This window comes from Patella vulgata, chromosome 5, assembly GCF_932274485.2.
Source record: "Patella vulgata chromosome 5, xgPatVulg1.2, whole genome shotgun sequence".
Lineage (NCBI taxonomy): Eukaryota > Metazoa > Mollusca > Gastropoda > Patellidae > Patella > Patella vulgata.
Window position 1 is genome coordinate 80,247,187 of NC_065883.2, and position 22,872 is coordinate 80,270,058.

The 22,872-nt window shown below is 40.3% G+C and overlaps 1 protein-coding gene and 1 long non-coding RNA gene across 2 annotated transcripts in view; both read left to right on the forward strand.

Moving 5' to 3' along the window:
- Positions 1-43: 43 nt before the first annotated feature.
- Positions 44-13,107, forward strand: LOC126821305 (pecanex-like protein 1). Its single transcript, XM_050549708.2, has 9 exons — positions 44-316; positions 4,217-4,413; positions 5,241-5,383; positions 6,257-6,367; positions 7,434-8,309; positions 9,127-9,369; positions 10,543-10,683; positions 11,053-11,121; positions 11,686-13,107. The coding sequence occupies exons 1-9, from the start codon at positions 164-166 to the stop codon at positions 11,892-11,894; spliced, it is 2,142 nt and encodes a 713-aa protein (XP_050405665.2). The 5' UTR covers positions 44-163; the 3' UTR covers positions 11,895-13,107.
- Positions 13,108-19,036: 5,929 nt separating this feature from the next.
- The window catches only part of LOC130012913 (uncharacterized), a 10,404-nt gene continuing 6,568 nt past the window's right edge, over positions 19,037-22,872 (forward strand). Inside the window, exons 1-4 of the long non-coding RNA XR_008788141.1 lie at positions 19,037-19,369; positions 20,715-20,868; positions 21,304-21,336; positions 22,242-22,413. This is a non-coding gene — a long non-coding RNA (uncharacterized LOC130012913). The remainder of the gene's footprint in view (positions 19,370-20,714; positions 20,869-21,303; positions 21,337-22,241; positions 22,414-22,872) is intronic.

A 22,872-nucleotide genomic window follows, 5' to 3' on the forward strand; every position in this document is an offset into this window, starting at 1 on the left:
CTAAGTCTCGTGACTTCACGCGAGATTGGACGTGAATTGTAAAATGTAATCCAGAGTTGAAGAAACGAGAAGAGATGTAGCTTAAAAAACACGTCTTCGGGACTCAAATTAGGCTACGTAGAGGCATGGAAAGATAGCAGAATTTTGTATATTAATCCCACAGATGGGGTCTCATATTTTGGACATTCTGCGTCAAGGAATTTGGGCTTCCTTGACGGGGGGTTGGTTTTACGATCCCCATCAAGGCATATTTTGTAACACATTTCATCTCTATTTATGGATGTTTCTATTGGCCTTCCCTCTAATTATATATCTTGTAAGTTATCTATGATTATCAAGTATTATTTGTATCTTTTAGTCTTTGAATATCTCTGCTGAAAATTCTAATATGAATGAAAGAAATATAATTTTTATTTAGTTTCAAGTTCAAGGATATAAACAATTTAATATTAGAATAGTAGCCTAGGCCTATTATTGAATTGAATACTGAATGCATGTAGGGTCAACTGTAACTACTGTGTATGGTAATCGACTGATACGGACCAGATTCATGGCTGATTTAAACAATTATTAGTACGGGTAGGCCTATTGAAATTGAATAGGCCCACAGAATAGGGGCAACTGTAAATAGTAAATTTTTGTCATGTCATTCATCTGACCATCATAGCTATAGTATAAATGGGGGTTGGATGGCGGAATGGTTTGGACATGTGTGCTGTATCATAAGGTCTGTCATTGAGTCAACTGGCATGGTTTCGATTCCCCAGTTGTATGTGACAAGGAGTAGTGTCACCTGTCCTATCTCGTGAGTTTTTTCCAGGTCCTCTGGTTTCTTCCAACTGCTAAAGACTCATGCGCAATGGAATTATTACAATGAAATTGAATCATGCGTTAGTCCCAAAATGACCTAGTTTGTGTCAAGTGGATGTTAAACTCTCTCTCTCTCTCTCTTTCTCAATTAATATTCTATTTTGGTCTTCAAATGAAATCGGGGGGGGGGGGGGCGTTTGATGGCCGAATGGTTACGTGTGTGTGTAGGGGGATTGGATGGCCGAATGGTTACCTGTGCACGTTGTATCAGAAGGTCTGTCATAGAGTCAAGTGACAAGGTTTTGATTCCCCGGTTGTGTGTTACAAGGAGTAGGGCTGACCGGTAAACCCTGTGGGTCCCCCCCCCCTCCGTCAGTCTTCTCAAATAATAAATAATCAATCTGATAACATGTTGGGTATCACGGTGGCTGAGTGGGTAAGACGCTATCTCGCTAGTCTGGAGGTCGGGTGTTCAATCCCTGCATTGGCCGAGAAAGTTCATCCAGATTTTCCGACATGGTTCCCCCTTGTCAGTGATGCAGGACGTAGTAGGGTCTGACAAGGACAACTTTCTAGTCGTTCGGATAGGACAAAAAAACGAGATCCCGTGTACACATTGGCATGCACGTAAAAGATCCCTTGACAGTTGGAATTCGATATAACAGTAGGCCGTAGTGACGCTGTTCGAGCAAAATTTCCCTGATAGCACACTGTATGGCGTATGCCCGTCTTCATTAGCCCAGTTCAGAGCAGAACAGTAGGACGTTAAACCCCATTTAATTTCATTTCATTTTGATAACATGTTAGTATGGATTAAGCCGTTGAATATTTGATATTGTCCGCAAATCTCAGCGACTTTAAATAACTAAACCAGGAATTTTAATCGGCAGTTTTTTGTCAGCTTTAGCCTCTCGAAGTTCAATCAAACTGATTGGTAAAACAATGAACTGGTCTGTATGGCATAATAAATCAATTCAGCCGAATTACAAAGGGTTAATTATTATTTGTCGATTAAGAAACCCATTAAATAGTCATATCTTCTACATGTACGGTACAGTCACTGGTACTTATCGCTTAAGGCAGTTCAATAGTGTCGAGTGCCTTGACCTTGGCACTTCTGTATTCTAAATCTTGAAAGAATTCAAGTCGTAGGTTGATTCAGGATCGAGTACATGTTGTACCTTGTTTTCATAGCGTTAGTTCATGAGAGCCAAGCATTTTGTTTAATCCTATTTATTGTTGCTATAGTAACAATCTACCTAGTTATTAGATTTGGTGTATATTTTGTATTTTTATATTGATTCATGTTTTTATTATCCTGCGGCAAATAAAGTTACATTAGGGACTCTAAAATAGATTTCGTTCGTTTTTGTTTCGGAATCACAAACCGATCGCAAAATATCTTTATGAAACTTTGTACAAACTTCTGTCTGTTATAATAGTTGCGTCTTTTGCTCATTTTGAATTTCTCGGATTTAATCATTTTTATACGCGCACATTGAAATGTGGACGTATATTGCCGTCGCCCCCGTCCGTCGGTGGGTCCGCCCGTCCGTCCGTCCGTCCGTTCATCGTCCACAATTTCTTGTGAACGCTCTAACGCCAAAAGTTATCATCCAATTGTTTTAAAATTGATATATGTTGTTTACATTAGTGAGATGAAGAAGCCTATTTAATTTCAATAATTTCTGTTTATTATGTCTAGAGTTATGGCCCTTGTTTCACTTTATTGAACCTTGTGAATGCTCTAACGCCAAAAGTTATCATCCGATCTTTCTGAAATTTATATGCATTATTTAGATTACTGAAACCAAGAAGCCTATTGAATGTCAGCAATTTCCGTTTATTACGTCTAGAGTTATGGCCCTTGTTTCACTTTATTGATCCTTGTGAACGCTCTAACGTCAAAAGTTATCACCCAATCTTTGTGAAATTTATTTGCATTATTTAGATTACTGAAACAAAGAAGCCTATTGAATTTCAGCAATTTCCGTTAATTACGTCTAGAGTTATGGTCCTTGTTTCACTTTATTGATCCTTGTGAACGCTCTAACGTCAAAAGTTATCATTCGATCTTTCTGAAAATTATATGCATTATTTAAATTAGTGAGACGAAAAAGCCTATTGAATTTCAGCAATTTCCGTCAATTACGTCTAGAGTTATGGCCCTTGTTTCACTTTATTGAACCTTGTTAATGCTCCATCACCAAAAGTTATCACCGAATCTTTGTGAAATGTATATGCATTATTTAGATTAGTGAAACGAAAAAGCCTATTGAATTTCAGCAATTTCCGTTTATTACGTCTAGAGTTATGGCCCTTGTTTCACTTTATTGATCCTTGTGAACGCTCTAAGGCCAAAAGTTATCACCCAATCTTTGTGAAATTTATATGCATGATTTAAATTAGTGAAACGAAAAAGCCTATTGAATTTCAGCAATTTACAATAATTACTTCTAGAGTTATTGCCCTTGTTTCATTTTGTTAAACATTGTTAATGCTCGATTGATGAAAGTTATCATCCGATATGTATGAAATTTATATGCATTATTTCAATTAGTAAAACGAAAAAGCCTGTCAAATTTCAACAATTTCTGTAGATTACTTCCAGAGTTGAGACCCTTGTTTCAGTTTGTAGAACCTTGTAAACCCTCAAAACGACAAAATTTATAATCCGATTTGTATGGAATTGTCTTGTAAAGACCCCCAATTACCTACAAAGGAATGAATATTCGACAACCCTTGTCGACCGCTCGGACGATTTAGCTGCTGTGGGCGTATGTTTTGTTGCCTGACAACCTATCTTTGTGTTTCCATGGAAACAAATTTGATTTAGTTTTTGATATACAGGGGTGCAGGATGTTATTATTTAGCGTATTGGTTATGGTATATTGATGTGTATTATGTAAAAATATAAGTTCTATTCTTAAAGATGCTTTATGTCAGGGGGAATTGGATGGCCGAAGGGTTAGCACGTGCGCGATGTATCATAAGGTCTGTCATTGAGTCAACTGGCGTGGTTTCAGTTCCCCGGTTTGTTTGTCACAAGGAGTAGGGTCGCCTGTCCAACCTCGTGGGTTTTCTACGGGTCCTCCAGTTTCCTCCAACTGTTAAAGACCCCTACGCACAAGTGAATTATTGAAAATAATGTGTTAGTCCCGAAATGACCTAGTTTGTGTTGAGTGGACGTTAAACCCCATCTCTCTCTCTGTCTCTCTCTCTCTCTCCCCCTCTCTCTCTCTCTCTCTCTCTCTCCCTCCGCTTTAGTAAGAGGTAAATCAGCGAGGTAAATCAGCGGATTGTTAACTTGCAAAAATGTTGAGGACACGGATTAATTATTTCATAACTTGAAGCTTTATGTTGATTTGTGAAGATTTTTACTATTTTGTTTGGTTTGATTTTTCAGACATTGGAACCGACTGTAGGCATATGGGCGATATATTGTGGTGTTTTAGCTGTTTTATTCTCAGTGTTAAAGTTCATCAACTTTCACCTTCATCATATGTACGATACAGGGGAGGTAATCGAAGACGATGTGAAATCAGAAACACCGGCTAGTAAAGGTGGATCAACCGAGAACACCAATAAAACTATAGAAATTTGGTATGTTAAAACTACTCTCATTTTTAGTGAAGTTCTAATTGTCCGACATCAATTCAGTTATTGGTGAATCAAATAATATTATGTTCTATTCAATTCGATTCAATTCAGATACCGGTAAACAAACATTTGGTGCATTTTTGGTGCATCAGTGATTTAGAATGAAGGGTCTGACAAGTAACAATCTCTATGCATTCGGATGGGATGAAAAACCATGGTCCCATATACACATTGGCATGCACGTACAAGAAACCGTCTACATTTAGAATTCAGAATAATGAGTAGACTGTAGTGCCACTTTGCAGGCAAAATGTCCCTCGTAGCGTAACACATGGCGTATGTCTTGTCTTCATTTCATCCAGTTGGTGCCGAAAAGTAGGACGTTAAGCCCCTAGTAGTATCCTTTAACTATGAGATCAGAGAGCCTGACAAGGACAGCTGTCTAGTTGTTCGGATGAGACAAAAAAACAAGGCCCCGTATACACATTGGCGTGCACATAAAAGTTCCCTTGGCAGTTGGAATTCAATATATCCTTTAACTTTGAGATCAGAGGGCCTGACAAGAACAGCTGTCTAGTTGTTCGGATGGGACAAAAAAAAACAAGGCCCCGTGTACACATTGGCGTGCACATAAAAGATTCCTTGGCAGTTGAAATTCTATATAAGAGTAGCCCATAACGTGAACTTTCCAGGCAAAATTTCCTAGATACATGCACATGTAGCACACTGTATGGCGTATGCCCGTCTTTATTAGTCCAGTCGTTGCAAAACCACATTTCATTTCATTTAATTATTTTTCTTATTATTAATGAAATTTTAATTTATTATAGCAATGAAAATGAAGTCCCTGAAAATATTGAAATGGTTTCAATCAGTCGTGCAAGGGAGACAACCCCAGCAGAGACTGAATCTAAATTGGAGATTATTTCAGAGACAGAAACACACAACACTTCTGAATCAAAACCTTTAAAGGGTAAGGACAAAAATATGTTTCTTTCCATTATTGAAACTAACTTCATTACATTTTATATTTAAACCAATCTGATTATAACACAGATCCTATTTCGTTTTGTTTTTTTATAGTTCAAATTTCGTTTTACTTGTTTTTACTACACTAGGATCTGGAAGAGTTGTTATATAACCCGCATGTGAAGGATTAGCAAGTTTTTGGAGTAAGGTGTTAAAATGGCGTGAATAATAATATACCGGTACCACCCGAGTAACTCATTATACCATGAGTAATAATATACCACCTGAGTAACTCATTATACTATGAGTAATAATATACCACCTGAGTAACTCATTATACTATGAGTAATAATATACCACCTGAGTAACTCATTATACTATGAGTAATAATATACCACCCGAGTAACTCATTATACTATGAGTAATGATATACCACCCGAGTAACTCATTATACCACGAGTAATAATATACCACCTGAGTAACTCGTTATACTATGAGTAATACAGTCTATAACAAAAGTTCCCAGCATACTGTCACTTGCATATTGTATCCACAACATATCATATATCGTTCTCATCCGTTCGTGTGTTCCTACAATCAGTCAACGAATTCACTCAAATTGGCCAAATTATGCAGATTGGTCGATGACGTCATGATTGTGTTGTGACGTCATCAACCATGACGTCGTAGTATGAAATGCCAACGGCATATACAAAGTTTCATTCCGCTAGGACAACGAGCTCTTCAAATTCTTCGATCGAATCAAAATTGTCAAAATTAAGGCAATTTCATCAGGTGTCCCTAAACTTTTGTTATAGACTGTAATATAGTACCCGAGTAACTCATTATACTGTGAGTGAAAATTTGTATATTTTAGTAAAACAGTGGGATACAGGAATAGCACCATTGGCTGTTATAGAAGATGATTTGACTGGTGAAAGTCCTGGTGGTAAAAATTCTACGGGTAGTACAACAAGTAGTGTAGACGGTATGTATAAAAAAACCTAGAAGCTGCAGTGACTCACTGTGTAAGGCGGTGGGTCACTAGCCACGGTTTCATAAAACATTCTCAGACTTTAATTAACAATTTATTCAACTTTCAATCACTGTTTATGAGAAATATCTTTGATCCAGAAACACAAAATTTTGCACATAGTTTCTTATTGATGTATTTGATACATTAAAACAACAAAAGTTTTATAAAAAGCTATATTTTAGTTAACATAAGACAAACAATTTTGAGTAAATTCTTAGCTTGAGTCTGAGAATGCTTTGTGAAACCAGGGCCAGGTCGAAAAAGTTCCCCTGGATTTCCCCTTGTCACCCGTGCAGGACAGAGGGGCTGGCAAGGACAGTGTCTAGTCGAATTTGATATAAGAGTAGGTTGTAGCGCTGCTGTCCCTCAGAGCCCATTGTATGGTGTGTGTCTGTCTTCATTAGCCCAGTCGATGCAGAGAAGTAGGATGTTAAAACCTTATTTCATTTCGTGGAGTTGGATGGCTGTATGGTTAGCGAGTGCACGTTGTATCATAAAGTCTGTCATTGAGTCGACTGGTGTGGTTTCGAATCCCCGGTTGTACGTGACAAGGAGTAGGGTCGCCTGTCCAACCTCGTGGGTTTTCTCCGGGTCCTCCGGTTTCTTCCCACTGCTAAAGACCCCTACGCGCAAGCGAATTATTGAAATAAAAAATTAAACCACATGTTAGTCCCGAAATGACCTAGTTTGTGTCGAGTGGACGAGTGGACGTTAAACCCCATTTCTCTCTCTCTCTCTCTCTTTATTTCATTTCGTGGAGTTGGATGGCTGTATGGTTAGCGAGTGCACGTTGTATCATAAGGTCTGTCATTGAGTCAACTGGCGTGGTTTCGATTCCCCGGTTGTACGTGACTGACAAGGAGTAGGGTCGTCTGTCCAACCTGGTGGGTTTTCTCTGGGCCCCACGATTTCCTCCCACTGCTAAAGACCCCTACGCGCAAGTGAATTATTGAAATAAAATTGAATCATGTGTTTCTCTCTCTTTTTCTCTGTATTAAATATATCATTGTCTTTGCAGAATCAAATCCCAACTCCTCCAAAAATTTAAGGTCAGAAGTTCCTCATCCAATAACGACGCAAGTTGAAGTTGAAATTAATCCCCAGATACCAAAAGATACACAGAACGAGACAAAGAGATTACGAGAGGAAAGTGATTCCGACCTCTCTCCCGATTATCTTCCCAAATTACGTCTGAGACGTGAAAGAAGGGCTGTGCGAAGATCAAAAAGTGCTTTGGAGCCGTGTACAGTGGCTCACATACCGATAGACAATAAACCAGCGTCCCGGATGTCATTACCTCCCTTGAATAGAGTTGCTGTGTCTGTTGTTCAGAAGAGTCCGGTTGATAATCAAAACATTTCACCCAAAAGTAAAAATAAGAAAGAAAAAGTGGTAAAACGATTTGAACACGACGGCGTCATACGATTACGAAATCGGACACAAAGTTCGAAATCTGTTGACGCCATAAAACCACGTACAGGAAAGGGGAAACAGGATGGATGGACAGATCAAAGTTCACGAACAACATCGGCGAGTAATAGTCCTCATGTTTCACGACCAGGATCGTTGATTTTATCCGTGGATGGAAACAAGTTTATTTCCCATTCGTCATCCCATTCCAGTATAAGTGATTCGTCGGAGTTGAGTGTCGGAGAAGTCATGTTCCGCAGTCAGAAATCACGTTCTCGTCCGGGCAGTGGAGGAACAACCAGCTCCGGACAAACATTGACGGAGAATATGGTGGCTGGTAAAAAAGTTCGGAACAAGGAAATCATGGGACTTTTTAAAGTATCGCGGTATCTACAAGATGAGCGTAAGAGGGAGTCGGGTGTTCCAGGGGGCAGTACAGGAGGTGGGTCAGATAACGATATAACTGAACCTGGGAGTAATACAGGTATCTAATACATCACAAACATAATTCTAAGGTCAAAGGGCAAGTTGAGTCGCAGAGAATCTTGTTCCATGATTTAAAATCATGGGATGATCTGTCTTCATTAAGTGGTTGGGTGACTAAATTGTTAGCGCATGTGCGTTGTCATTGAGTCAGCTGGTGTGGTATTGATTCCCTAGTTGTATGCGACAAGGAATAGGGTCGTCTGTCCAACCTTGTGGGTTTTCTCCGGTTTCTCCAGTTTCCTCCCACTGCTAAAGAACCCTACTCGCAAGCCAATTATTGAACTAAGATTGAACCGTATGTTGGTCCCAAAATGACCTAGTCTGTTTCGAGTGGACGTTAAACCACATTTCTTTCCCTCTCTCTGCCTTCATGAGCCCTGTCTGTGCAGAATAGTAGGATGCTAAACCCCATTAAATTTCATTTTAATTGATATGCCCCCATAATTAGGGAAAGAAACATATTCCTAAGGACAAAGGGCAGATTGGGCCCCACTGAAGCTTGCCCGATTGGTTAGCGCATGCGCGGGGTATCATAAGGTCTGCCATTGAGTCAGCTGTCCTGATTTAGATTCCCCAGTTGTACGTGCTAAATAGTAGGGTTGCTTGTCGAGCTTTGTGGGTTTTCTCCAGGTCCTCCGTGTTTCCTCCCACTGCTAAAGACCCCTACACGCAAGTAAATTATTGAAATAAAATTGAACCATATATTAGTCCCAAAGTGACCTAGTTTGTGTCGAGTGGTCGTTAAACCCCATTTCTCTCTCTTGCAAATATCAACAAATATCAACAAATATTACATTTTATTCTCTTTTCTTCAGGTGATGGCAAGTCGTCAGATTTTTCAGAGAGTACAATTAGCAATGACGGAAGTTCGTTTGATCTCGATTCCGATGAGCAACCCACAGAAATCCTACCAGCACCTATATCCGATTATACAACCACACCCAGTAGTCCCAGTACAGATGATCTACAGACGTTACGTAATCAGGGAGCTATCCCTAAATGTTATCCTAAAAAACCTGTTATAGAACCACTACCACAACCCTTTCCTGTTGTATCAGGTAAATCAACAATCTTATTAGAATACAGATCTATATTTCGTTTCATTTTTTTTATACTTTCGATGGCCTACACTACATGAAGATCTGACAAGTTATAGTGGGAGGTCGCGTCAGAGGTCATACATGCGGCTGTTAACCCTATGTCAGGCATTTGATTAACCAATCAGTGTTGAAGTTTCTAATGGGTTACCCACAGTTTCGTGCAACTTACGCCAAAAACTTGCCATAACATACCGTTTCATTGGCTAATTCCTCACATCATCTAGAACGTGGGTTATATAACAACTCTTCCAGATCCTAGTGTAGTAAAGACAAGTAAAACGGAAATTTTGAACTCTTAAAAAACGAAACGAAATAGGATCTGTATTTTAGTAACTGGAAAACAGCTATTGATTTATTTAGGTGACGTTCTTCCATGTGTTAATGGGGGGGTGGATGGCTGAATGGTTAGCATGCGTGCGCTGTATCATAAAGTCTGTCATTGAGTCGACTGGCGTGGTTTCGAATGCCCAGTTGTACGTGACAAGGAGTAGCGTCGCCTGTCTAACCTCGTGGGTTTTCTCTGGGTCCTCCGGTTTCCTCCCACTGCTAAAGACCCAAACATACAAGCGAATTATTGAAATAAAATTAAACCACATGTTAGTCCTGAAATGACCTAGTTGTGTCGAGTGGACGTTAAACCCCATCTCTCTCTCTCTCTCCATGTGTTAAAGTTTATAGGTATTGGTTTCTATCATTGTGTTGGCAGAGGAAGTTTTTCAGGATATTCCAGTGTGGTTTCCTCACGGAATTGGTGTGGGAAGGGATAGTATCTAGACATTCGGATGGGAAGAAAAATCGTACACTTGTAATAGAGCTACTTGACATCTTGATCGCTGAGCCTAGTATCCAGTCATTCGGATAGGAAGAAAAAACAGGCACTTGTAATTGAGCTGGCCAGCACCTTGATCACTGAGTCAGCTCGGCTCCAAAACAGAACTGAGTGTTGGTATAATATTAATTAGTGTGTTGTGTATTAAACTGAGTGTTGGTATAATATTAATTAGTGTGTTGTGTATTAAACTGAGTGTTGGTATAATATTAATTAGTGTGTTGTGTATTAAACTGAGTGTTGGTATAATATTAATTAGAGCGCTGTGTATTAAACTGAGAAATTATTATTTTAACTTGTAGGTAATACGCAATCCACAAGTCCTGGTTCAACGGATTACTCCGATCCGGAGACAATTAGTCGGAAAATTATAGAAATACTACGAGATCCAAATGAACATTCAGAAGAATTGAAGAGATTGCAGGAATTTGTTAAACTTAAAAGTAGGTTACAATTTTAAATACATCGTCCGATTTCAAGTGGCTGTGGTGATGGCGTGTGGCTAGGACAATGGACTGGACTTGAAACCAGAATTTAGGCAGGCGGGTGCTGTATCAGAAGGTCTGCCATTGAGTCAACTGGTGTGGTTTCCTGTCAGGGATTACGCCCAGGGAGTATTTGGATGAGATGAAAACCTTCCTCTTAACATTGTACAAATAACAAAGAAATTTTTTTGTTACCATATGTTTATGTATAATACAACCTGGCTAAGGTGTTGACCATACATTAAGCTACATTCCTTTCTTCTCAATAAAAGTCTTTGTAAATTTGCTGAAGTGTTGATAAATTAATACAGAATAATTTATTTATAGAGACACAGTCTAATACAGAAGATTCTCCTAAAGAAAAACCTGTGAAAGAAGAAAGACGTCGGCGTTCAGGTAATTTCTTACTAGTCGTCATATTGAATCGTGATTTTACCATTTGAATATTCCGTGCCCGTTGTATCATATTGAATGAGGATTTTGTAATTTGAATATTCTATGTCATTATTCATATGGGGAGCCACGATGGCTCGGTGAGTAACACTTTGGCTGGCTAACCTAGAGATTAGATAAAAAGAGTTGACTGTTCTCGCTATAATAGTTAAAAAAATAGATAACGTAATTAGAATATGTTGAAAATTTCAGTCAAATTGCTCCACTCTGAACAGAGATATTAGCTTTTAATTTTAAGCCTAGCCTCGATCATCATTAGTAAAGTCGGTATGATAAAAAACATAGTCTCGATTGTCCATTTTGGATTTAATCATCAATGAGCGTTGAGCAGCAGATTGGATTCAAATCCAGTGAAATTCCGACATATAATATGACATTGAGGGTTGATTATGGTCTGGATAAGTTAATTAATGTCTAACTAATAATTTTATAACATTTAAGACCTAAAGATAGGCTGATTTACCTCTTGCATAATGTATGTTTAACATGCAATCTTTTGTTTTGTAGAATCTAATGCTGTTGGAAAAGTTGGTCCGACCCCAGAATCTTTAAACAAGGAGAAGCAGGATGAAGGTGGGGCTGTGGGTGGGGCCGTCAACCCACCAGGTGAACATGAAGAATCTAAATCAACCACACCCACTGAATTCTCAGCGTTATTACCACCTGTTGATGAGAAAACTAGTGACTCAACACCTGGTTGGCAAGGTGCTAGGTAAGAATGATAATAATCAAATAACTTCTCATACGAGACTTACACTGTCAAGAATGATTAAGTTGAACTACAGAAAATCTATTATTGTTATGATTGAGTTTTCCTTGGGATTGTAGAAATAAAAGTTGGATATTTTACAGTTTATTTATCTTTATCAACTAGTTTAATTCACAAACCTTAAAAAATCAGCAGTGAAAGGGCACTGACTATAGTCCAGGACTAGTACATGTTCCTGAAGCAACGACTGCGAGTTTTATTACATCTGGACGTTGCTAGATTACTTCAAAATTCCCGAACTTATAGCTACGTTATCTACAGACACGTGAACAGAAGCATCCAATCAGAGGTTGTGACATGGCGACCTCCACGGAAGCCTTGACATTGAACGAACCTTGAACTTTTCATCTCGATTATCACAGGTAGACATTTTAGCTTAAAAGCACGAGGCTTGGTATTCGGGACGACCGAGGAATCTGATCGCTCACAAGCTGGACTTGTACCCATTTGAAATTAGTGCTGAAATATGCAGGGTATTATGCGAAGGGTTTTATAAGATGTACGTAGTTTTTTTTAAAGCGAGATCAAACCTTCTATTGAAAATGGGACTAGTACAGCTAAATAGGTCACTAGTTCGTAAGGTATTTTTGGTAGCCATGGGCGTCAGTCTATTGAAAATGGGACTAGTACAGCTAAATAGTTCACTAGCCCGTAAGTTATTTTTGGTAGCCATGGGTGCCGGTCTAGTGGATTTTTATGACCCTGGATTTATGTAATATTGCTGCTTTAGACCATGAAGTATGTATCAAAAGAATATTCTGTGAGGAAGGCATGGTGGCTCAGTGAGTAAGACACTGGCTTGATAGTCTGGAGGTCTCGGATTTGCTCCCAGTGAGTAATACGCTGGCTTGGTAGTCTGGACGTATCCGGTTCGCTCCCAGTGAGTAAGACGCTGGCTTGGTAGTCTGGAAGTCTCGAGTTCGCTCCCAGTGAGTAAGACGCTGGCTTGGTAGTCTGGAAGTCTCGAGTTCACTCCCAGTGAGTAAGACGCTGGTAGTCTGGAGGTCTCGGGTTCGCTCCCAGTGAGTAATACGCTGTCTTGGTAGTCTGGAGGTCTCCGGTTCACTCCCAGTGAGTAATACACTGGCTTGGTAGTCTGGAGGTCTTCGGTTCGCTTCCTGTGAGTAATACGTTGGCTTGGTAGTCTGGAGGCCTCGGGTTCGCTCCCAGTGAGTAATACGCTGGCTTGGTAGTCTGGAGGTCTCTGGTTCGCTCCCAGTGAGTAATACGCTGGCTTGGTAGTCTGGAGGTCTCCGGTTGCGCTCCCAGTGAGTAATACGCTGGTAGTCTGGAGGTCTCGGGTTCGCTCCCAGTGAGTAATATGCTGTCTTGGTAGTCTGGAGGTCTCCGGTTCGCTCCCAGTGAGTAATACGCTGGTAGTCTGGAGGTCTCGGGTTAGCTCCCAGTGAGTAATACGCTGTCTTGGTAGTCTGGAGGTCTTCGGTTCGCTTCCTGTGAGTAATACGCTGGTAGTCTGGAGGTCTCGGGTTCGCTCCCAGTGAGTAATACGCTGGCTTGGTAGTCTGGAGGTCTCCGGTTCGCTCCCAGTGAGTAATACGCTGTCTCGGTAGTCTGGAGGTCTCCGGTTCGCTCCCAGTGAGTAATATGCTGGCTTGGTAGTCTGGAGGTCTCCGGTTCGCTCCCAGTGAGTAATACGCTGGCTTGGTAGTCTGGAGGTCTCTGGTTCGCTCCCAGTGAGTAATACGCTGGCTTGGTAGTCTGGAGGTCTCCGGTTCGCTCCCAGTGAGTAATACGCTGGTAGTCTGGAGGTCTCGGGTTCGCTCCCAGTGAGTAATATGCTGTCTTGGTAGTCTGGAGGTCTCCGGTTCGCTCCCAGTGAGTAATACGCTGGTAATCTGGAGGTCTCGGGTTCGCTCCCAGTGAGTAATACGCTGTCTTGGTAGTCTGGAGGTCTTCGGTTCGCTTCCTGTGAGTAATACGCTGGTAGTCTGGAGGTCTCGGGTTCGCTCCCAGTGAGTAATACGCTGGCTTGGTAGTCTGGAGGTCTCCGGTTCGCTCCCAGTGAGTAATACGCTGTCTCGGTAGTCTGGAGGTCTCCGGTTCGCTCCCAGTGAGTAATATGCTGGCTTGGTAGTCTGGAGGTCTCCGGTTCGCTCCCAGTGAGTAATACGCTGGCTTAGTAGTCTGGAGGTCTCGGGTTCGCTCCCAGTGAGTAATACGCTGTCTTGGTAGTCTGGAGGTCTTCGGTTCGCTCCCAGTGAGTAATACGCTGGCTTGGTAGTCTGGAGGTCTCCGGTTCGCTCCCAGTGAGTAATACGCTGGCTTGGTAGTCTGGAGGTCTCCGGTTCGCTCCCAGTGAGTAATACGCTGGCTTGGTAGTCTGGAGGTCTCCGGTTCGCTTCCTGTGAGTAATACGCTGGTAGTCTGGAGGTCTCCGGTTCGCTCCCAGTGAGTAATACGCTGGCTTGGTAGTCTGGAGGTCTCGGGTTCGCTCCCAGTGAGTAATACGCTGTCTTGGTAGTCTGGAGGTCTTCGGTTCGCTCCCAGTGAGTAATACGCTGGCTTGATAGTCTGGAGGTCTCCGGTTCGCTCCCAGTGAGTAATACGCTGTCTTGGTAGTCTGGAGGTCTTCGGTTCGCTCCTAGTGAGTAATACGCTGGCTTAGTAGTCTGGAGGTCTCCGGTTCGCTCCCAGTGAGTAATACGCTGTCTTGGTAGTCTGGAGGTCTCCGGTTCGCTCCCAGTGAGTAATACGCTGGCTTGGTAGTCTGGAGGTCTCCGGTTCGCTCCCAGTGAGTAATACGCTGGCTTGGTAGTCTGGAGGTCTCCGGTTCGCTTCCTGTGAGTAATACGCTGGTAGTCTGGAGGTCTCCGGTTCGCTCACAGTGAGTAATACGCTGGCTTGGTAGTCTGGAGGTCTCCGGTTCGCTCCCAGTGAGTAATACGCTGTCTTGGTAGTCTGGAGGTCTTCGGTTCGCTCCCAGTGAGTAATACGCTGGCTTGATAGTCTGGAGGCCTCGGGTTCCCTCCCAGTGAGGAAGACGCTGGCTTGGTAGTTTGGAGGTCTCAGGTTCGCACCCAGTGTTGGCAGAGAAAAATTCTCTGGATTTTGTCAGTGGAGGAGGACGGAGATCATGACATGAAGTGCTGTCGAGTTATTCCTAAGGGACAAAAAACCAAAGTCCTGTGTACACATTGGTTGACATGTAAATGAATCCTTGACGATTGGAATTCAATATCGTATTGCATATGTTCTGTGAGAAATATCGCAATATTTCATGTTACAAATTACCCAATTTTTATATTAATAGGAGACGGAGAAATCGACGTCTAGCACAGCGACGAAGAAGAGAATCCCCGCCTATAGCAGCATTAACTACACAAGTTATCGGAACCGGTGGCCATTTTGCTACATCACATGAAGATACGACTGATGGTGCTCTACATTATTTCCAGGATGAAAAAGGTGATACAACCATATGTTAGTCTCGAAATTATACAACCATATGTTAGTCTCGAAATGATACAACCATATGTTAGTCTTGAAATGATAAAAACCATATGTTAGTCTCAAAATGATACAACCATATGTTAGTCTCAAAATGATACAACCATATGTTAGTCTCGAAATGATAAAAACCATATGTTAGTCTCAAAATGATACAACCATATGTTAGTCTCAAAATGATAAAAACCATATGTTAGTCTCAAAATGATACAACCATATGTTAGTCTCGAAATGATAAAAACCATATGTTAGTCTCGAAATGACAAAAACCATATGTTAGCCTCGAAATGATAAAAAACATATGTTTAGTCTCAAAATGAGATTAAACTCCATTACATTACATGAAAAAGGTGAAATTTTCACAGTTCAGTGAAACAAATACAACCATATGTTAGTCTCAAAATAATAGAAGTATGATGCTGACCATGACCATAACCATGAACATTCAAATTACCACATATTTTATACAGGTGACAATTCTATGCAATACAATTACAGTAGAATCTGCATTAAGCAGCCACCCAAGGGAATTTTCACAACTGACCGCTTAACGGGAGTGGCCTCTTAATAAAATCTCATTGCTTTTTGTGCTGACATAAATATTAAATTAAATATTACGCTTGGAAGCGGTAAATTTGGCCGTCGCTGAATCTTGCGCCGAACGAAAATTCTTTACTCAAATCTCGGACATAACTTAACGGGAGTGGCCTTTTAATAAAATCTTGGTGCTTTTTGTGCTGACATAAATTAAATATTACGCTTGAATGCATTGGAAGCGGTAAATTTGACCGTCGTTGAATATTGCACTGAACGATAATTCTTTAATCAAATCTCGGACATAACTTAACGGGACTGGCCTTTTAATAAATCTTGGTGCTTTTTGTGCTGACATAAATTAAATATTACGCTTGAATGCATTGGAAGCGGTAAATTTGACCGTCGCTGAATCTTGCGCCGAACGAAAATTCTTTACTCAAATCTCGGACATAACTTCTGTAAACTTGTCATTTTGTACCAACCTTTGATACTACTGTCTACCATTGTGATGCATTCCATAATATTTATCTATTTTTGTGAAGAAAATCGATAAATTCATTTTATTTTATCAAAAAAGCACATGGACAAAAAAAACATCGCTAATTTCATGACCTATTTACAGGGGGTGTAACTCTGTATGTAATATTATAAGAGGCGCTAAGAGAGATACTAGATGATCGTGACAAAACTCGGTACTTTTATTTTATTCAATCAGTATCAAATAATGTGTTGTTACGCGTGAAAACAATGATCAGGTTAGTCGTTTAATAAAACAAAAGATTAATTAACAGATAATCCCGGGTTGATTGTTATTTTTACATTTCTTTTTACCTGATCAGTGGGGGTCCAGTTAATTAACTACTACTCACGGGATTATCGGGGGTGTTACAAAGAACAACAAGATGATATCATTCAACAATAGCCGTTGAATGGGCTATGTTTTGTTGAATTTATTAGTAAAATAGTGACCGCTGGCCGCGTTAGAGGAGTGACCGTTGAATAAAGAGATGAAACAACAGAATTTCTACGGGGGGAATTTATCGTGACCGCTTACAAGGAGATGTCGCTGAATAGGAGTGGCTGCTCATACAGATTCTACTGTACTGCTTATTACTGAGCGACGTTTCGACTCGGCTTCTCTAGCCAAATATAATATACATGTATACAAGAGAATCCTTCTTATTATCACATGAAGAGCACCAAGGAAGCATGATCTAAGTCACTTTTTCAACGAACCCCAGTTAATTGTGCTATCTGGTAGCAAATTGTATAAGCTTTTCTTGGAACAAACAATTTCTGGTAAAAACGATCGGAGTCGCATCGAACCAAGGCCCTTCTGAAATGGCCTACCGGACAAATACAAGTCCATCATATTTATTTGACCTTAATTTGGCTGAGTGGAAGTCAGTTGTTGTACTGGTAATTATGGTTTTGAAGTTGTTATTAAACCCACTAGAGTTCTGTTTGCGTCAGCATTCTCGTCCAAAAGTCTGTTTTGCCTTTTATGCGAAAAGACAAAAATGTGACTTAGATCGTTCTACCCCTGGACTCTTCAAATGTTATTCTGAACTTGACAAGACTTAAAACCCAATTCCATCGTATTTCACACATATCTCCATATTTAATACCGTTTATATTATAGGAGAGTGGTATAGTTATTACTGTTTATTTTATGATCAGTAGTGGAATACCACGTTTTATCAGTGAAATAAAAGTGTTATTCCACTGGCTAGAAGCGGACAAAGTAGTCCATGTTGTTTTTACCTAAAATGATTGTAAAATCATAAAATAAATAGAACATTTGTCGTTTTGTCGTGAATTACATATTTTATTTCATCTCTAAGCAAGAAAACGTTTATATTTTCACTCATGGTACGCATTCGTGAAAATATAAGTTTTCTTGCTTCTTGATGAAATAAAATATGTTATTCATTCTAAAATGACAAATATCCTCTATTTATATTATAGGAGAGTGGTATATTTAATACTGTTTATATTATAGTGGTATCGTTAATACTGTTTATATTATTATAGGAGAGTGGTATAGTTATACGTTTGGGGAAGGTAGCGTTGGTGTAGCTATTGGTCTCGGTGTCCAAGAATCACAAGAAAACTGGCAAAACTCTCAGGATCAAAAAGCGTAAGTTCTACGACCACACCACACACAAAATATATTTTCTGGTTTTCACAAAAATAAAAACCTCACTTCCACATCAGATTGGGAGCTTGGATGGCCGAATGATTAGCGCGTACGCGTTGTATCATAAGGTCTGTCGTTGAGTCAACTGGTTAGCGCCTGTCCAACCTCACAGGTTTTTTTAGACTACTAAAGACCCCTATGTGCAAGCGTATTATTGATGTTAAAGTGAACCATATGTAATTCCCGAAATGACCTATTTTGTGTAGAGTGGACATTAAATCCTCTCTCTCTCTCTCTCTCTCTCACTCTCTCTCCCTCTCTCTCCCTCTCTCTCTCTCCCTCCCTCTCTCTCTCTCTCTCTCTCTCTCTCTCTCACTCCACGTTTGATTGTCTGAAAACCAGAGTATTTTTTATGTGACCTAATGATCTTTTTTATGTTCCCGTCTGCTCAAATACAATTTTTTCTGAATGCTCTGAATCTATATCATGGGTGACCTTTATACCTTTTTCTAGTAATTTACCTCATATGAGATAGATTCACTCTGCAATACCATGTACACATGTTTTGCAATGAGAAAATGTTACCACCGTGGAGAAAAGGTTTTCACCGTGAAAAAATGTTTCCACCCTTTCCACAGTGGAGAAAAGGTATTGCCGAGTGAATCTTTCTCATATGAGGGAAATTATACTAGAAAGAGGTATAAATTAACTTAATGGCACCAATAGGCCACCGTAATTACCAGTCTTTTATATTCCATGGGCCAAATATTATCTGAAAGGAATAATACCATTTTGGGCTGATATTCCTTCTAAAGATTCAACCCATAATATTATAGTTTGTTTGTCTGTTTGCAAGGGATTATCATTCAGAGATTTCTGGTACATTTCACTCAATTAAAGTTGGCGTTATTCCACATTTTGTTTTTTTATTTTTTCAGAGATTCAACAAGCTCAAGTTGTTCTGGTTCTACTGTGATATTAGATTCTCCTAAATCGGAAGAACGACAAGAAAATAATTTTATTTACGGATTTCGTGCAGCGACGTCCCCAGATAATCGTACCCCAAGTAGTGCTATCCAATCGTATGTGCAGGCTCTTTTGGAAGGAGGGGCCTTAAATCGTACAGCCATATCTGAATTAACATCGGACAGTGATGAGACACATAATAATACAAATATAGACGAAAAACCTAAACACTTTTATAAGTTGAAAATGTTACATCAGCGTTTTGTGAAAATAAGATTTGATAGATTAGCTCTACTAGCTGTGTTAGACAGGTAGGTACCAAGATCTTCTTGGGAGGGTTGGATGGCCGAATGGTTAGCACACGCGCACTGTATCAAACGGTCTGTCATTGAGTCAACTGGCGGGGTTTCGATTCCCCAGTTGTACGTGACAAGGAGTAGGGTCATTTGTCCAACCTCGTGGGTTTTCTCCGGGTCCTCCAGTTTCCTCCCAGTGCTAAAGACCCCTATGCACAAAAGAATTATTGAAATAAAATTGAACCATATGTTAGTCCCGAAATGACCTAGTTTGTGTCGAGTGGACGTTAAACCCCGTCTCTCTCTCTCTTCCACTGTTGTGCTTAGACAGACTAAGGAGTGTGGTTGACTAGATGGTTTCTCTTCGTCTCTGGGGATCACGTGGCTAAGTGGGTAAAACGCTAGCTCGCTAGCCTGGAGGTCGGGTGTTCGATCCCTGCATTGGCCGAGAAAGTTCATCCAGATTTTCCGGCGTGGTTCTCCCTTGTCAGTGATGCAGGACGAAGGGGCTGACAAGGAAAGCTGTCTAGTCGTTCGGATGGGACGGAAAACCGAGGTCCCGTGTACACATTGGCGTGCACGTAAAAGATCCCTTGTCAGTTGGAATTCGATATAAGAGTAGGCCGTAGTGCTGCTGTCATTTCATTTCATTTCTCTCCGTCTCTCTGAATTATGAAAATGTGTCCACCATAAGATTTTACCCAGACGTGTTTCAGTTCCTATACGTCAAATCAACGTCAGTTCCTATACGTCAAATCAACGTCAGTTCCTATACGTCAAATTAACGTCAGAGGTGTTTCAGTTCCTATACGTCAAATCAACGTCAGTTCCTATACGTCAAATCAACGTCAGTTCCTATACGTCAAATTAACGTCAGAGGTGTTTCAGTTCCTATACGTCAAATTAACGTCAGTTCCTATATGTCAAATCAACGTCAGTTCCTATACTTCAAATCAACGTCAGAGACAAATGGGGATTTAACGTCCTATTGTCCTGCATCGACTTGGCTAATGAAGACATGCATACACCATACAGTGTGCTATAAGGGAAATGTTGCCCAGGCAGCAGCACTATGGCCTACTCTAATATCAAATTCTAACCGTCAAGGGATCTTTTACGTGCACGCCAATGTATACACAGGTCCTCGGTTTTTTGTCCCACCCGAAGGACTAGACAGCTGTCCTTGTCAGGCCCTCCGTCCTGCACCACTGACAAGGGGAACCAGCGTCGTAAAATCCTGATGAACTTTCTGGGCCAATGCAGTGATTGAACACACCTCCTGGAGAAAGGTAGGCAAGAACGGAACTCATTGCATTAGGTGCTGCCAATTTTAGATAAAATATAAATGTTTACATTCCAGGAACATATCATATATAGAGAACATAATAGCTGTGATAATGGCAGTGGCTGTAGGGGCATTAGGTGCTCTTGTTTTATCATCCCATTTCTATCAGGATTTCTGGATATTTGTTTTCTGTTTTATACTAGCTGGTTGTCAATACTGTCTGCTCAAGGTAAACAAATAATATACGTTTTAAATATTCTCCTGGCTAATGAAGACGGGCATATAATCCTGCAGTGTGCAATGAGGGAAATTTTGCCCAGGCAGCGTGGGGGGTTGAATGGTTAACGTGTACGCGCTGTATCATAAGATCTGGCATTGAGTCAACCCGCGTGAGTTTTCTCCGGGTCCTCCGGTTTCCTCCCACTTCTATAGACCCCCCTACATGCAAGTAAATTATTGAAATATAGTTGAACCATATGTCTTTCTCCGGGTCCTCTGGTTTCCTCCCACTTCTAAAGACCCCCCTACGTGCAAGTAAATTATTGAAATATAGTTGAACCATATGTCAGTCTCGAAATGACCAAGTTTGTGTGGAGTGGAGTTAAACTCTCTCTCTCTCTCTCTCTCTCTCTCTCTCTCATATATTTGTCTGTTTATATTACAGAGTGTACAACCTGATGCTGCATCACCAATGCATGTAAGTTGAGGTCTATTTTATGACCAGTATTTTAAGTAATTTTAGAGCATTGTTTATTAAATTGCCTATTTTTATTGGGCAAAAATAAATAAATGTGCTCGGAACAAGGTGTTTGTTAAACATCTCTTGGAACTGGTAACTCATTGAAATGAAATGAAATGAAATGGGGTTTAACGTCCTACTGTTCTGCTCCTATACTGGGCTAATGAAGACGGGCATACGCCATACAGTGTGCTATGAGGGAAATTTTGCCCGGGCAGTGGCCTTATCGCCTACTCTTATCGAATTCCAACTGCCAGGGGATCTTTTACGTACATTCCAATATATACACGGGACCTCGTTTTTTTGTCTCATCCAAAGGACTAGACAGCTGTCCTTGTCAGGCTCTCCGTCCTGGGTTACTCATTGAACCACTGTGGATCCCTATACTATAGATCAATTGTTAAAGATGCATAATGTAGAAGCTAAATTTGCCTATTGCCGGTCTTTCTTTGACTTCAAATAAAAATGATTAATTAGACATTTATTAACGTGACAAGCCCATAATCAACTCTTTAAACCATCATATGGTTGTGATATTGGATGAATTAAAACACCCTCTTCATTTAATAATTTGACTTTGTTTATTATTGTTACAATAGTACTTGACAATCGAGACTATATACTCAAAACACTTGTAACTTCACTCAGAATCAAGTAAATTGAATGGAATTTTTTAAAATATTCATTTTGCATTATCAATTTTTGAACTATTATTGCAAGAACAGCCAGCTCTTTATCTAAATCTTACAGAATTAACTTTTAGATGTTTGTCATGGATAATACTATTATAGCCAGAACGGCCAGATAATGAATTTTTAGATGTTTGTCATGGATACTAATGACTGTAATTTGTGTTTTTTCAGGGTTACAATCGAATGATTGTTTTTAGCCGTCCATTTTATTTTTGTGTATTCTGTGGCCTCATCTTGTTGTTAGATTATTTGAGTAAAATAGTTGGTAATGAGACTCTAACTCTTTACGGAAGGCCTTTTTCTGTTCTGTCTTCGTTGACGTTTACCAGGGATCTTCTCAAAGGTAAGTTTACACAACTCGTTGTTTAGATTCTGATCTTGACCGTTCAGTTCTGACTCTGTTTAAGATAGTGTTTTCTGACGACTGGGTGTTCTCCGAGACATAGGTATCTTTAAGGGGTCTAAAAGCAAGGGGAACAATGTTTCAAGAGGTCGACTACTGGGTGTTCTCCGAGTCTAGGTATCTTCAAGGGGTCTATAAGCAAGGGGAACAATGTCTGAAGAGATCGACGACTGGGTGTTCTCCTAGTCATAGGTATCTTCAATGGGAACAATATCTGAAGAGATCGACTACTGGGTGTTCTCCGAGTCTAGGTATCTTCAAGGGGTCTATAAGCAAGGGGAACAATGTCTGAAGAGATCGACGACTGGGTGTTCTCCAAGTCATAGGTATCTTCAAGGGGAACAATATCTGAAGAGATCGACTACTGGGTGTTCTCCGAGTCTAGGTATCTTCAAGGGG

Bases quoted from the DNA above. Each gene is read 5' to 3' on its own strand.
- LOC126821305 (XM_050549708.2), top strand. From the start codon at position 164: ATGGGGTCTCATATTTTGGACATTCTGCGTCAAGGAATTTGGGCTTCC. The intron at 9,370-10,542 runs GTAAATCAACAA...TTTAACTTGTAG, and splicing joins ACCCTTTCCTGTTGTATCAG to GTAATACGCAATCCACAAGT. The intron at 10,684-11,052 runs GTAGGTTACAAT...ATTTATTTATAG, and splicing joins GGAATTTGTTAAACTTAAAA to AGACACAGTCTAATACAGAA.